The following is a 13,098-nucleotide window of genomic DNA, read 5'->3' as shown; positions in this document are numbered from 1 at the left end:
CCATTGCTGCTCCCCGGTCTAGCAGAATACCTCAAATTTATCACGGGAACTCAGTGTGGAGTTACAGATCAAGAACCCTGTTTTATTCCATGCCAATCCTAAACCAAAGCCAAGGCTGCCATCCTGCACCTATTTACCTGGGAGTTAGCCCCATTAAACACAAGGAGAAATACTTCTGAATAAGACATGTACACCATTGTACTTTAAGCTAACTATACAATTAATTCTAAACGAGTGCCTGGACAACAGTTCCCGCACCTACAGAAATGTCTTAAGGTTCATTGCAATGTTTTGCATTTGCTATTTGAGGAGGGGATTCTTTAACACCTAGCTTCGCCTACTGTGTAGTACTATTTGCAGAAAATAACAGTGATCTTAGACAAAATCAACACAGGAAAAATGCATCCTGGTTGACAGGGAAAAAGAGTAGGGCAAATAGTGGAGATTCCAGGCACTCCAAGGACTCCTAGAAAAACAGAGCAGGAAAGGTACACTAAAAGGGTGAGGGACACAGCAGCTCTTTAGAACCCCAGCAATTCCTGCTGCCTGGTGCTCAAACAACTCACTTATCAATCACAGCTCTAACTTCAATAATTAGAAACAATGACAAGCAGGAGAAGCCAGCCTCACTCATTTTACAGAAATCATTTAGAAGGGTACCTCCCCAGTTTGCTCCATAACTTCTTTCTAGGAGGGTTAGAGACATTCATTTTTTAAAAAAGAAGAAGCTCAGAGTCTGGGGACCTTGCTTGTAAGCACCAGTTACAGTCTTTGCAGGCACCATGATTCCTGTGGGCATTGGGCTGGCAACCCCACTATTTGAAATCAATTCCTTTAGCTGTACATGGCCTTTTTTACAGGTTAGCAAAAACAGAACAGATTATAAAATGTAGTTTCATCCAAGTCCCACCCCCGCCTTATACTGTTATTTATGACCAAAATGTCTCCACACAGCTACCATATAGAAAAGTAACTCTGAAATGTTTTCTTTTATCCTTCCATATCTTCTCTAAGTTCAGTCCTTACTTCCCTTTGGTATTGATGCCTTGCAACCCAGCCACAGATATTTATTGCTGAAGTCCTCCATAATGTGCTTCTAGCACTAACAGATTATCTTGTACCTGTCCATTTAGCCTCTTTTGTAATGCAAGTTAGATGCTGAAGTTACTCTTTCCAGATACAGAGCTGTTCAACTTTAGATCTGTTACATATTGCATCATTTTCCTGATACTACAATTTTAAAAGAAACTATGCCACACAGACATGCAAAAAATGATCTTAAGGAGTATCCAAAGTGTGGACAGTTGCTTAACTGAGTGAAAACTGATCAAAGCAGCAATAATATAGTGTACCTAGTACACTTTGCATAAAGGGAATTTCTCCCCTTTGACTGAAAGGGTAGGTACTGAAGCACCAGCACCATCTACTGGTTAGCTTGCTGCTTCTCCTGATAAGAAACCTCATTTAGGCAGGACACAATGGGCAAAAGGAGGCAAGGGTGGCATAGCTCAGGAGTCACCAACCTTTTTGGTCCTCTGGGAACATTTGGAATTATGAGAGAATGCCATCAGCACCACCCCCTCCAGTTGTTCTTTTCTCTTTGTCACCTTCTCAAATCATTTCCCCTCACAACAGATGCGCAGACACACACACAGAGAGACTTCGCTTTCCTATGGGGTCTGGGTAAAAATCAGATCCAGTAGAATTAAAGCTGATCCTCTAGAATTCCAAGGATGATCTGTGCCTTGAATCCATGGTTTTGTGCCATGGAAGGACTGGAAAGTTCCAGAGCTGTCATTTTCATGGTTCAGTCAATGCAGACATACACAATGATGCTAGTGATGCTTAAGAATAAATTATATCATTTCAAGAGGGTCAATTTTACTGTATCCAACTTGCAAATACACATGTGTGCCTTTGCTCTCTGGCACTTAATTCTCTTTCTCTACTGACTCCTGCAGCACCCAATTTTCACCTCTCTGCCTCCTCCCTCCACCTGCCACCAGTTGCTCCACTGTCCTCCTCCTAGACTCCCAAATTGCTTTCCTTCCTCTCCTATCCTCTTAGTTATTCTGCTTACCATTCAGCTGCTCAGGTACTGACCTGAGTCTAAGCATATACAGGAGGAAGTGAGAAGCATTACTCTTCTAGCTTCCCCATTCAATTCCATGCACTTTTCCAGAAGGGTGTGAAGGTAATCACTTTCACCACCTCAAGATGAATGGGGCAGCAAACCGAGGAAGGGCTCAGAAGCTTCATGAACATCAAGTGGAAGTGACTGAGGGTGTTATTCCACCAACAGCCACCAAGCCAGTGATTCCAAGCGTACTGTAGTCAAATATAGAGAAACCTTAATTCCCTGGTGTGTTCACTCTCCATATTTAAGAGAAGGCCTTGGCCAAACATAAGGAACAACACTGAGGAGAAACCAGAGCAGTTATGCATATGCAATGTGAAAAGCTTGGAAGAAGGGTCCTGGCATGTTTTGGGAACAGAAGGATTGCACAAGGAACACACACACTCCTCAAAGTATGCATGCTCTCAGATTTGGATTAGTTTTGCGAGAGACTTGTGTTCTACAAACACTGATTGTTTCAATACATTCTGGAAGAGAGAATAGCTCAGCTACCGGGCATGGGATTCCATTCAAGCAAAAGTGTGAAGATTGCTAACCCAAATATGTGGAAGGCAAAGGATGAGAACTCACTGCACAGGGATACCTCTGGCTCGCAGCACACGGTAATATTCCAGAGCTTGGTACGGAGACACTCGACGGTCCTTGGCACCCACGTACATCAGTAACGGTGTGTGCACCTGTAGGAGAAGGAGTGTGTGACTAACAAAAACAAGGCCCTGCTTCTTGCCTGGAGCCAAGTACCAAAATCTGCCTTTTCACTAAAGTAAAAAATAAAAATGCTGTGCCAAGAAAATTAGAACCCTGCAACTATATAGACCATGCAAATGAAGCCAGTGGAACCTAGATGCCTATTTGGCTTCTGCTATTTATAGATATAGTCAAGGGCATCCCTGTTGCCATTAAGGACAATGAGATTATGCACACATACGCCAGAAATCCTATTTAGCTTTTCTTCTGGCTGCTCAAATATCAGGAAGCATTTTTCATGTACAGTCAAGTCTGTCTTCAGCCATAAGGGTTCTCAGGATGCTGAATTCCATACTGCAAATGCAAATTAAGCAGCAGTACAGTTTTGGTGCCAAACTGGGGCAATACACAGAGCCCTACATATGGCACAAAGGGTGGGCTGGGGGACGACCCAACAAAAAACGGCACCTCCTAGAGGGACACATGCTACATCCAATGAACAGTTCTGCTAACTGTCTCTTACCTTTGCAGCATGAATTATAGGGGAGCAGAGCAGCATGGCAATCAGGTCTTCCTCAGTAGGAATCCTCTCAAAGCAGTATGGCAGACCTAGCACTGCATACCTCCTATGGAAACGATGCAGTCCGTTAGCATCATGCCCTCAATCCTCAGCTCTACCAAAGAGCCAAACAAAAAACTATTTTCAGATAGCTGTAGAAGTGGCCTTGTTGAGTGGGGCAATGGGGTCAGAGAAGAAGAGAGGGTGAATGCAACCTGAATAGTGAGGATTAGGGAGATTGGCTCAAACTGACACAGGAAGGGGACATGGCAGATGGGTGAATGAAAATGGGTTGGGCAAGGCAGAAAAAAATGAAGTTCCTTACCAGTCAGGGATGTCAGAGGTCCCCAGTAGAGTGGCCATGTTGATGACAGGGCTTCTGACTACACAGGCTTTGTACATCTCTGGGTATCGGGCAATCAAATGGCAGCAGACAAAGCCACCATGAGACCCTCCCAGCAAAGCAATTCTGTCTGGGTCCAGAGGTTCCGTCCGTAATGCCAATTTCACTGCCAGCTGCCAGAGCCGAAATAAGTCAAAGTCATGTATGTTTGCAGGGACTGGTGCAAACCTCTTTCCAAAAAGGCTCAACCAACAGGAGTGGGGAAGGCAGCCCTCAATCCTGAGCCTGTAGCCTATCATATCTACTCTCACATGTGATTCCCCGGCCCCACCTGACTTCATCCCCCAAAGCTCAGTGAACATCAACTGATTGCACAAGACAGAGTATGTCTTCTTGAGGGATGCTGGCAGAGAGATGCGGACAGATGTCTCTGTATAGAGCTGTCCCATTAGCGCCCCGGGGCTCAAGGTCTAGGTGTTCTGCTGTTCAAAAACATATCTCACACTTGACCAAGAAGATCTATGCCATCAGTGAAGCTGGCAGGTATGGCTTTGCCATGACTTCTCACAAGCTGCTGAGATGAAAGGGAGAAAGGAGTTGAACAGAAGGAACAGTCTTCATGTGTGCAGAGCCTATAGATAATTTTAGGTGGGCTTTGTGATTACCTCTCCTTCCCACCCTGTAGCATGGTGCACTGTGAGCCCATTCAATGACTCTGCCACTATGCGCTGAACTCCTTACCCCTCAGCCTTCAGTAAGCTGCAGCAGCCCATGGTGTTGGGAAGCCAGGACAGTGACAGAGCCCCACCCATGCAGCCCCACCAGCTGCTAAAGGGGAAATGGGTTGCCTGCTATTATAAGCAGTGCAAACTGATACTCAGTGCCATTATCATCCTTTGTTCTTTTATCATCAAAGCTTGGCCTTACCCTAGGGAATGGGGAAAGAAAGGAAAGGGGCTGACCTGTGTGTCCTCCACATCTTGCACTCCCACATGGGAGATTAGAGACTCGATGCTGGCTTGCCCAAAGCCCAGGGAACCCCTGTAATTCACTGCCCAGAAAAAAGGCAAAGCAAAGTGTGAGTTGTTATGTCCTCAAGGGACATTCAGGGCTTTCCTGCTCCCCTGAGGTGTGCTTGGCACAGGGAACATGCAGCGCAGGGAACACTTATGTTTGAATATGAAGTGTTACAAACCACATGCAAGACAATATGCTGCCTTCAGTTTCCTATGGCACAATTACTGGATATCGTTGGTCCAGTTTAGACATAATGTTGCCATTACAATAAACTGATTTGTTGGAATGGAAACAAGCACTCACCTCAAGCGCTTCTCTACTCCTGGCACATGTCTGGCTTGAGAGCGGATTTCCTGGTTTCCAGGTAAATCCCAGTTCGCCATAATATTTGAACCAGGAAACTGGCTTAAGTGCTGCCTAGAAACTGAATTGAAAGCCATTGCCTGGGTTGCAGAGTACAGAAAATTCTGCCTCTGCATACCCTTAGCTTTAGGTCAAATGAGGCTCCACTGTCTTCTCACACACATAAAACCCCTTCAGGGCCATTTGACAGGGAATTTCTTGTTCTGTTTCCCAACTTCTGCTAGGACACACCAAGACAATCTCACCCTCTTTTTGTCACAATGCATACTAAACCTGTGAGGTATTTCTCAAGCAAAGTCATTTCTCAAGGAGTAAGAATAAATCAGAAAAAGGCTAGTTTAACTCAGCTCTGCAGGCCTGGAAATAACTTACTGGCTTGTTCATGGCATTTTTTTCTCAAGGGGGGCAGGTGGGAGGGCTGAGAGGAAACTGGAAATCTGAGGACATCCTTCAAGAAGTCAAATGGCTATTCTTTTTCAGCAAGGCATCCTTCTCCCATCCAATACACAACTGTACACTGGATTGTTAGACACACAGTAAAATGCATGTGCTGACACTCTTGCCAAGCCCTCAGGAGCAGCAGCAAGGAGTGTATGTGGGTTTGGGAGACAGGGGTCTTCTGGCACTCACCCATGAGCACAGCAAAACCCAACTGGCAGAGACTTGCCATTTTAGGACGCCAACAAGCATCAAAGACAGCATGCGGGCCACCTGGAAACAGAATGTCAGCTTTATAAAGGACATCTCCCAATTTGGGGAAAGAGTTCAGAGAAGTCAAGGCACCACCGATCTGTCATATACCCCCTTCACAATCGGCAGCTGAGAAGTTTGTGTTCAGGAAATAAGAAAATAGGCAACAGGTTGGAAATGCCCTCTTTACATTCCAGAATTCAGTCTTAAGATTTCTGCTCTCATAGGGAAAAATGTAAAATGATCACCTTGGATAGGGTCCTAACAGAACGACGAGAAGGAAGCAAAGAAAGATGGGGCCAGCTGTCAGGGCAGGCAGCAGAAAAGAGCTGTGGTGACTTACCATGTGGAGAAACAATAAGGGGAAATGTCTTTTCTCCTCGTTTGTTCCCCCGAGGAGTCAGCAACAGGGCTTCAAATGCCTGGCCAGCTGCAAAAAAGGCCACACGTTAGCTATTTGCTGCTGAGTGCCATTTTTCAAACTTCACTACCCTGGGGGAGTCAACCTGCAACCCCAGGGCTTTACAGGCACCCCTCCTCCTCCACCTAGCACCTCCTCCTGCTCAGGGCCCCAAATGCAAAAGAAGGCCTTAAGACAGGCACCCCCAAACTCGGCCCTCCAGATGTTTTGGAAGAACAACTCCCATCATCCCTAGCTAGCAGGACAAGTGGTCAGGGATGATGGGAACTGTAGTCCCAAAACATCTGGAGGGCCAAGTTTGGGGATGCCTGCCTTAAGACTTTAACTTATGTTACGAAGGACCATCAGTGCAATGTCCTTCCCAATTTTCAAACATTACAGTGACACTATGGATGAAGAATCCAGGCTACCCAATGCTGAACTCTTTCATTCCATTCATCCTATTTAACTCTGTTTGGGCTGTCCCAGCACTCAGGGCAAGGTGATGAATCTATCCCCAATTTCTACACCAAGCTCAGATTACTCTTTAGTTAGATTTTTTAAAAAAACAACACACAAAATGAATTAATGAAGAATGCACCTCACCTATGCAGGAGCCCTGACCATTCCCATAAGCCAGGCTGTCCCCCTACAAACTGTACTTATGCCAGACAGCCAAACCTAGTCCCACTTAAGACAAACTTACTGCATAGAACAGAGTAAAGCACAACCAACAGTGCGTGTGAGAGAGTGAGTCAAGTGCCTGGCCTGAGGCTCCCTGTTCCTGCATCCTTACTGTACTGGTTGTCCTCAGTCATGGGAGGATGTACTGTGAGAATCTTCCATTCCATATCTGGCAGTTCAGAGGCTTCCTCCACACTCGTCCACTGCAGTTCCAGCTCACATCCTGTAGGGGGAAGCACTCCTACCTTCTGCGAAGCAGGTATAATAGTTTGTTACCTAACCTGAAGGACCAAACAGTGTGCTGCACAAGATCTCTTAGCGTTGCAAGTAGCCTATATAGCACTAGCTTTGTCCTCAAATATCTATCTTTGATGGAATCTGCATTTGTTGCAATCCACAAGGGAATTTACACAACTGTTTGTTTCACTAAGGATATATTCAACTGACATGCCAAACCATGATTTGTAAGTGCAAATCATGGCTTGTTTTATGACTGAACTTACATTATTTCAAAAGTAAGTGTTTGTGATAAGCTGCCAAACCAAGATATCAAACCATAGTTTGCCAGAATTCATAAACTTCAATTATGGATGTTGCTCTACCTCTGGAGCCAATTGTTTCAAGGAGAAATGAGTGCTGAGCAAAAGGAAAACTAAAGCAAACAAGCAGCTCAAAACCATGGTTTGCCTATGGTGTCTTAACTATAATTAGCACAAATCATGAATGAGCTTTTATTCCAAGCACAAGGCTGATGGGCTCCAGGGCTTGGGCTGAAGAAGAAGAGTTTGGATTTGATATCCCGCCTTTCACTCCCTTTAAGGAGTCTCAAAGCGGCTAACATTCTCCTTTCCCTTCCTCCCCCACAACAAACACTCTGTGAGGTGAGTGGGGCTGAGAGACTTCAAAGAAGTGTGACTGGCCCAAGGTCACCCAGCAGCTGCATGTGGAGGAGCGGAGACGCGAACCCAGTTCACCAGATTACGAGACTATCGCTCTTAACCACTACACCACACTGGCTCTCTTTCTTTCTGAAGGTATTCCCGAGATGACATTGCTTACTGTTTCTGTGTTGCTATATACAGTGACCACATTAAAATGTAATGCTAAACCATAATTTGTATTGGCCACAATTTGTTCAACAAACCACATATCATCTCACATACGAGCAAACAATCCACAGCTTTTTAAAGCTTGGTTTGTTTTCCGGCTATTCTCTCCTCAATTCCTCTGTAGCCTGTTGAGCATATGGGTGAAGTGGCCAAATAAACCATGGTTAAGTAAGGCTGCCTAATTTGGACATAGCACCAACCACAGATAAAACAAACCATTACTCATAAGCCAGAAATAAACCTTGGTTTCACACTGTGATTTGCTGCTAGCAAACAAACCATGGCTCAGTGTGAACTAGGCCAGTGTGAAAATCAGGAATGGGAAATCTATGACCCTCCAGATGTTGTTGGAGTGCAAATCCCAGCATCCCTGATAACTGGCCATGCTGACTGGGGCTGATGGGAGTTGGAGTCCAACAACATCTGGAGGGCTACAGAGGCATATCTGTGGTTTGAACAAAGCTAAATAGTCACACTAAAGAAACATTCACATTGGGTTTTTTGGCTACAGCCTTGCTTAAAATTCACATACAAGCATTGTGAAAAAGAGCACAGTATGAAAGCTCACTCCGGCACCTGCCAATTTTATCAGGTTCCCCTAGAAATAATGGAGAGGGGATTGGAGGGTGAAGCAACCCACACCTTGACCTGCAAGGTAAGTTTCTTACCAGGCTTGGAGGGCAATTGGGAGATGAGCAGCTCACCACCAGGAGATCCTGCTGAATTCCCAGCAGGGTCCAGCTACCTTCTGGAGTGCCTGGGATGGGTTACAGAGAGTACTGCTTAGGAGTTATTGGGGCTGTCAGTGACTCAACAGATCAGCTATGACTTGGGAAGGAGGGGAGAAGGAGGAGGGAAAGAAAGCAACTGGCTTTGAAAGAAAATGTCTCCCTGCTACATTGCTCTTTGCTTATTTAAAGGGGGAAAGAGAATAGAGTGGGTAGGTAGGTAGGCAAATCTAAAAAACTGTAGTATAAACACCGACAACTGGTGAACAGTGGCTTGTGAGTGCTCCATTTGAAGAACAGCCTTTACCAAAGGTGTCATGGGCTTTGAAGACACTTGAACTCAGGACGAAAGGGAGAAACATGCTAAGAGGAAGGCATGTTTGTCAAACTCTCACCATGATCAACTCCTGCCCGGAGACCTATGTCCCCACTGTAGTAGGACGGGTGGATCCAAAATTGGGCTTCACAATCACTTATGGACTCACTGTTAATACGGTGTTCATTGAAGACAATCTTACTCGGCTATGAGTGATCACAGAAGAAGAAGAAGAAGAAGAAGAAGAAGAAGAAGAAGAGGAGGAGGGTGCTCTTTCCCTGGAGAGGGGGTGGGCATAATCCTCAAAAATGAAATGAAATTAAGATATTAAAATGCAAATGTTCACATAGGGAATGGGGAAAGAGGAGAACTGGTTTTATTGATGAAATTAGATGAGCAGTTGCATACCCAAGTAATACGGGGGAGCAAGGAGCAGCTACTAACATCTAACAGGAACCATGTTCTGAATGGAGCAAGTGATGAAAGGCCCAACTCTCTGAAAGAGTCCCCTGGGAGCTGAAGCATAAAGCAAAGAAGCCTACTCATAGGATCACAGAATTCCTTCTCATCCTGAACAGCATAGAAGGATCTGCCAGAGCTTTTTACTGATGTATCTCAGGGGCACATTCGTATCCAATCTCAGTGGGACCCCACAATCTCAATGGAAAACATCTAGGTGCCACACGATTAATGGGTTACAACTACAGATGTAACGGAATGCTGGCTGCCTCATAGGAGAACAAGCAAGCAAGCAACACTCAGGAGGCTTTTCGGCCCCAGCAAGGAATGATGCGAAATGTAGCTGAGGCCAGTTCTATACACATATAAAAAACATGTACACAATGAACAGAAGTAGTAGTCTAGCACCAATATTCTAGCTTCATTTGCCTCAAAAAAAGACCCCTTATAAAGAAAGGGAACTAGATCTGGCATGGATTACTAGTGGCTGCCTCTTGTTGAGAATGTAAGCCAGCATACAGGAAGTGGAAGAGCTTGGCTGTAGCCTTCTAGCCCCTTCCTTTTCCCCGAGATCTCGGAAATGGGCAGAAATACAGGATATGGGAGACTTCTCAATTAAGGTGCCTGGTCTTTGGGACAGTTCTCAGCAAACACAATACGGCCCCTGGACTTTGCAAGCTAAGATTTGATTGTACCTTCTGTAACAGCCTTCACACTCCCCAGCTCAGTATCCACAACCAGCAGCTCCTGCAAGAGATAATAAAGGAAGGAAAGTGAGGGCTGGGAAAGCGGCTGCTCTGTTACCAGAGCCCATGGAAACTTAATAATGGAAAAAAAGCTTTTTCTCACTTTCCTCCCCCCACTCATACATAATCTCAGAGAATATTTTTGGAACACTGGCCACCTACCACAAAGGCTCCTGTCAGTGGGTGTGCAAGAACCCTCCAAATAACTACAGTGGTGCCTCGCAAGATGAAATTAATCCGTTCCGCGAGTCTCTTTGTCTTGCGGTTTTTTCGTCTTGCGAAGCACGGCTATTAGCGGCTTAGCGGCTTTAAGAAAAAGGAAACAAACTCGCAAGAACGCGCAAGACGTTTCGTCTTGCGAAGCAAGCTCATAGGGAAATTCGTCTTGCGGAACGACTCAAAAAACGCAAAACCCTTTCGTCTAGCGAGCTTCTCGTCTTGCGAGGCATTCGTCTTGCGGGGCACCACTGTATGTGTTAACCCAGTCACCAAAGGCAGGGATACGTGATCAAACTTTGCACTAACTAGCAAGGTCCTAAGGCCAGTTCTGTATCCTGATGGAGAGTCAAAGCACAGAGAACAAGAAAGGCAGAGAACATCCTTCTGAGGCAGGAACGACGCAGATTGGAACCACAGTATGTCCAGAATCTATTGTGTAATCCCGGGGGGAAATGTGCTGTAGCCACTTGAAGAAATGCAACGCTCCAAATAGTGTTAACTCCAACTTCCATCAGCCCCAGCCAGCATACAGTGGAAACTTGGTTCTCGAACTTAATCCGTTCCGGAAATCCATCCGACTCCTGAAACTGTTTGAAAACCAAGGCACAGCTTCCGATTGGCTGCAGGAGCTTCCTGCACTCAAGTGGAATTAGCGTCGGACGTTCAGCTTCTGAAAAACGTTCAAAAACCGGAACACTTACTTCCGGGTTTTCGGCGTCTGGGAGCCAATTTGTTTGTCAACTAAGCTGTTCGAGAACCAAGGTATGACTGTATTCAGGGATGATGTGAGTCCAGCAGCATCTGGAGGACACAACTTTTGCTGCCTCTGAAGTAATCCAAGACTAGAGAAAGACTAGGGGCTCAGTTCCTAGGTAAGGCAGGGAAGGAACTGGGGAGGACGCTCAGGAACTGGCAAATTAGTTCCAAGTTTGATCCCATGCTCCTGTCTGTCTAAGGCAGTGAGGGAAGTAAAGCCACTGCTGCCTTGAGGCCTCCTGTATGCCAGCTTCTCAATCACAGTTTCTTCATCTCTGATTTCCAACAGATACTTTTTACACCCTCATGAGCCTTTTCAGGTTCAGTACACATGGTTCACGTTCCCCAGCTGTAATTAAAGCTTGGCTCTTACATTTCTGAAATGTGTATCTGAGTGGCAAAAGTGCTTTATTAGGACATGGAGAAGCCAAGATCAAATCCCTGTTTAAATACAAAGCTCACTGAGCAGGTCACGACAATATTTAAACCCAACCAACATCATAGGGATTGTTGTGAGTCTTAAAGCTCTGTTCTGAGGTTATTGGTGGAAGACAAATATATGAAAACACACACACACACACACACACACACACACACACACACTTTCTATGAAGCCAATTGTTTTGCATTCACACTACATAAACCTGAACATCTTCCTATACATCCTGCAAATTCTCAGGACTGGTGGAAAGCATTTGCAAACTTTCGTTGGTACACCATCTTCACACCCCGAAGTCTTCCCTTCTGGTCTCAGCATACCTTTCTACTCCTTTGAGGAGTGCTAAGCAGGACTCTATGGTTGTCAGCAGCCCAACAAAGCAGAGGCAGTGCCCCTGAGTAAATCCCAAAAAACCCTGAAACGGGAGAAAATGGTTAAAGTAAAACATGGCTGAAGTCTGGAGCTTTGGAGAAATGTTGGAGAACAGCATCAAACAGATATTATAAAAAGACACTGCGTGGAATACGGTGTATATGGAGGTATATGGCTGACTGCAGGACTCTCCATTTTTGGGTAACAAAAGCAAGCCTTAGCATTCTTTTTGTATGTGGTAGCAGGAGCTGGGTGGTAGGACATGTATGAACTAAAGAGGCAAGGCGATAAAAAAGCAACTCTAATTTTGCATGCTCCGTCTCTGAAATTGAGACTTACCAGATGTGGCAGTCCTGACTATGTCCACCACTGTAGATGTGAGTTTAGTTTGCCAATTGAGCTAAGCAGGAGGGAAAAAATCAGGTAATGAATACAAAGCAGCAAACTTCACACTTCTCCTCCACTGAATCCCACAGAACAGTTGCTCTGCATCTTTTCAGTAGTCGATTCCAAGCTAATCTCCCTTACAGCATCTTTCAATAAATGCTAAATTCTACAATGTTTTAATTCTGCAATCAGAATTAGTTGCATTTAAGAACTATATCATTTTAACTTTTTATAATAAGGCCATGTTGAACTCAGCTTTTCTACTCTCTAAATGTTTTTTGTTGTTGTTGCATACTCATTTCAAATTCCACAGTTTCTTTGCTATTATGACCTGCCTGCACCCACAGTCCCTTCTCTTCCAAGAAACTACCTACCAGAAGCGCCACACTTACCATCTGTAGCTTCAGACACTGGCGATGAGGCCCAAATACAGGGCACTCAAGGTATAGCAGGCGAGTTCCATCAGGGCTGAGCCGGGGAGAGGAAACAGCCTCGGAATCTGAGGACAGCAACTCTGCAACCACAGACACAATGCAGTATCAGGACATACAGACCAACCTCATAAAGGCAATTGGCCAGAAGTCCCCAGGTGATGAAATTAGAAAAACCTTAACAGTGGACAATCTGAATTCCTTTTCTGAAAAGTCCCTGTAAATTTACCTCTGAGGTTTCTTCTGACAACGCTTC

At 45.1% G+C, this 13,098-nt stretch overlaps 1 protein-coding gene across 17 annotated transcripts in view; it reads right to left on the bottom strand.

Moving 5' to 3' along the window:
- LOC308472002 (acylamino-acid-releasing enzyme-like) overlaps nt 1–13,098 on the bottom strand; it is a 59,168-nt gene that overhangs the window by 35,492 nt on the left and 10,578 nt on the right. For 12 of the 17 annotated variants that reach the window (XR_013983232.1, XR_013983233.1, XR_013983235.1 and 9 more), the window contains 12 exons: nt 12,804–12,925; nt 12,364–12,424; nt 11,973–12,067; nt 10,188–10,239; nt 8,658–8,746; nt 6,993–7,128; nt 6,140–6,226; nt 5,737–5,817; nt 4,689–4,777; nt 3,709–3,899; nt 3,348–3,450; nt 2,708–2,814 (listed from right to left, as the gene is read on the bottom strand). Coding sequence is in view for 11 of the 17 variants with exons in the window: in XM_080996427.1 (XP_080852553.1) it covers nt 2,708–2,814; nt 3,348–3,450; nt 3,709–3,899; nt 4,689–4,777; nt 5,737–5,817; nt 6,140–6,226; nt 6,993–7,128; nt 8,658–8,746; nt 10,188–10,239; nt 11,973–12,067; nt 12,364–12,424; nt 12,804–12,925 (1,213 nt within the window). In the remaining 6 variants the exon portion in view is untranslated. Of the gene's footprint in view, nt 1–1,523; nt 1,680–2,673; nt 2,815–3,347; nt 3,451–3,708; nt 3,900–4,688; nt 4,778–5,736; nt 5,818–6,139; nt 6,227–6,992; nt 7,129–8,657; nt 8,747–10,187; nt 10,240–11,972; nt 12,068–12,363; nt 12,425–12,803; nt 12,926–13,098 lie in introns of those variants that run through there. The other 5 variants (XR_013983234.1, XM_080996421.1, XR_013983237.1 and 2 more) reach the window with 4 other exon arrangements.

Source organism: Podarcis pityusensis (genome assembly GCF_964106645.2).
Source record: "Podarcis pityusensis genome assembly, chromosome: 2".
Classification (NCBI taxonomy): domain Eukaryota; kingdom Metazoa; phylum Chordata; class Lepidosauria; order Squamata; family Lacertidae; genus Podarcis; species Podarcis pityusensis.
The sequence above is the reverse complement of the archived record's forward strand: the minus strand, read 5'-3'. Positions and strand labels throughout refer to the sequence as shown.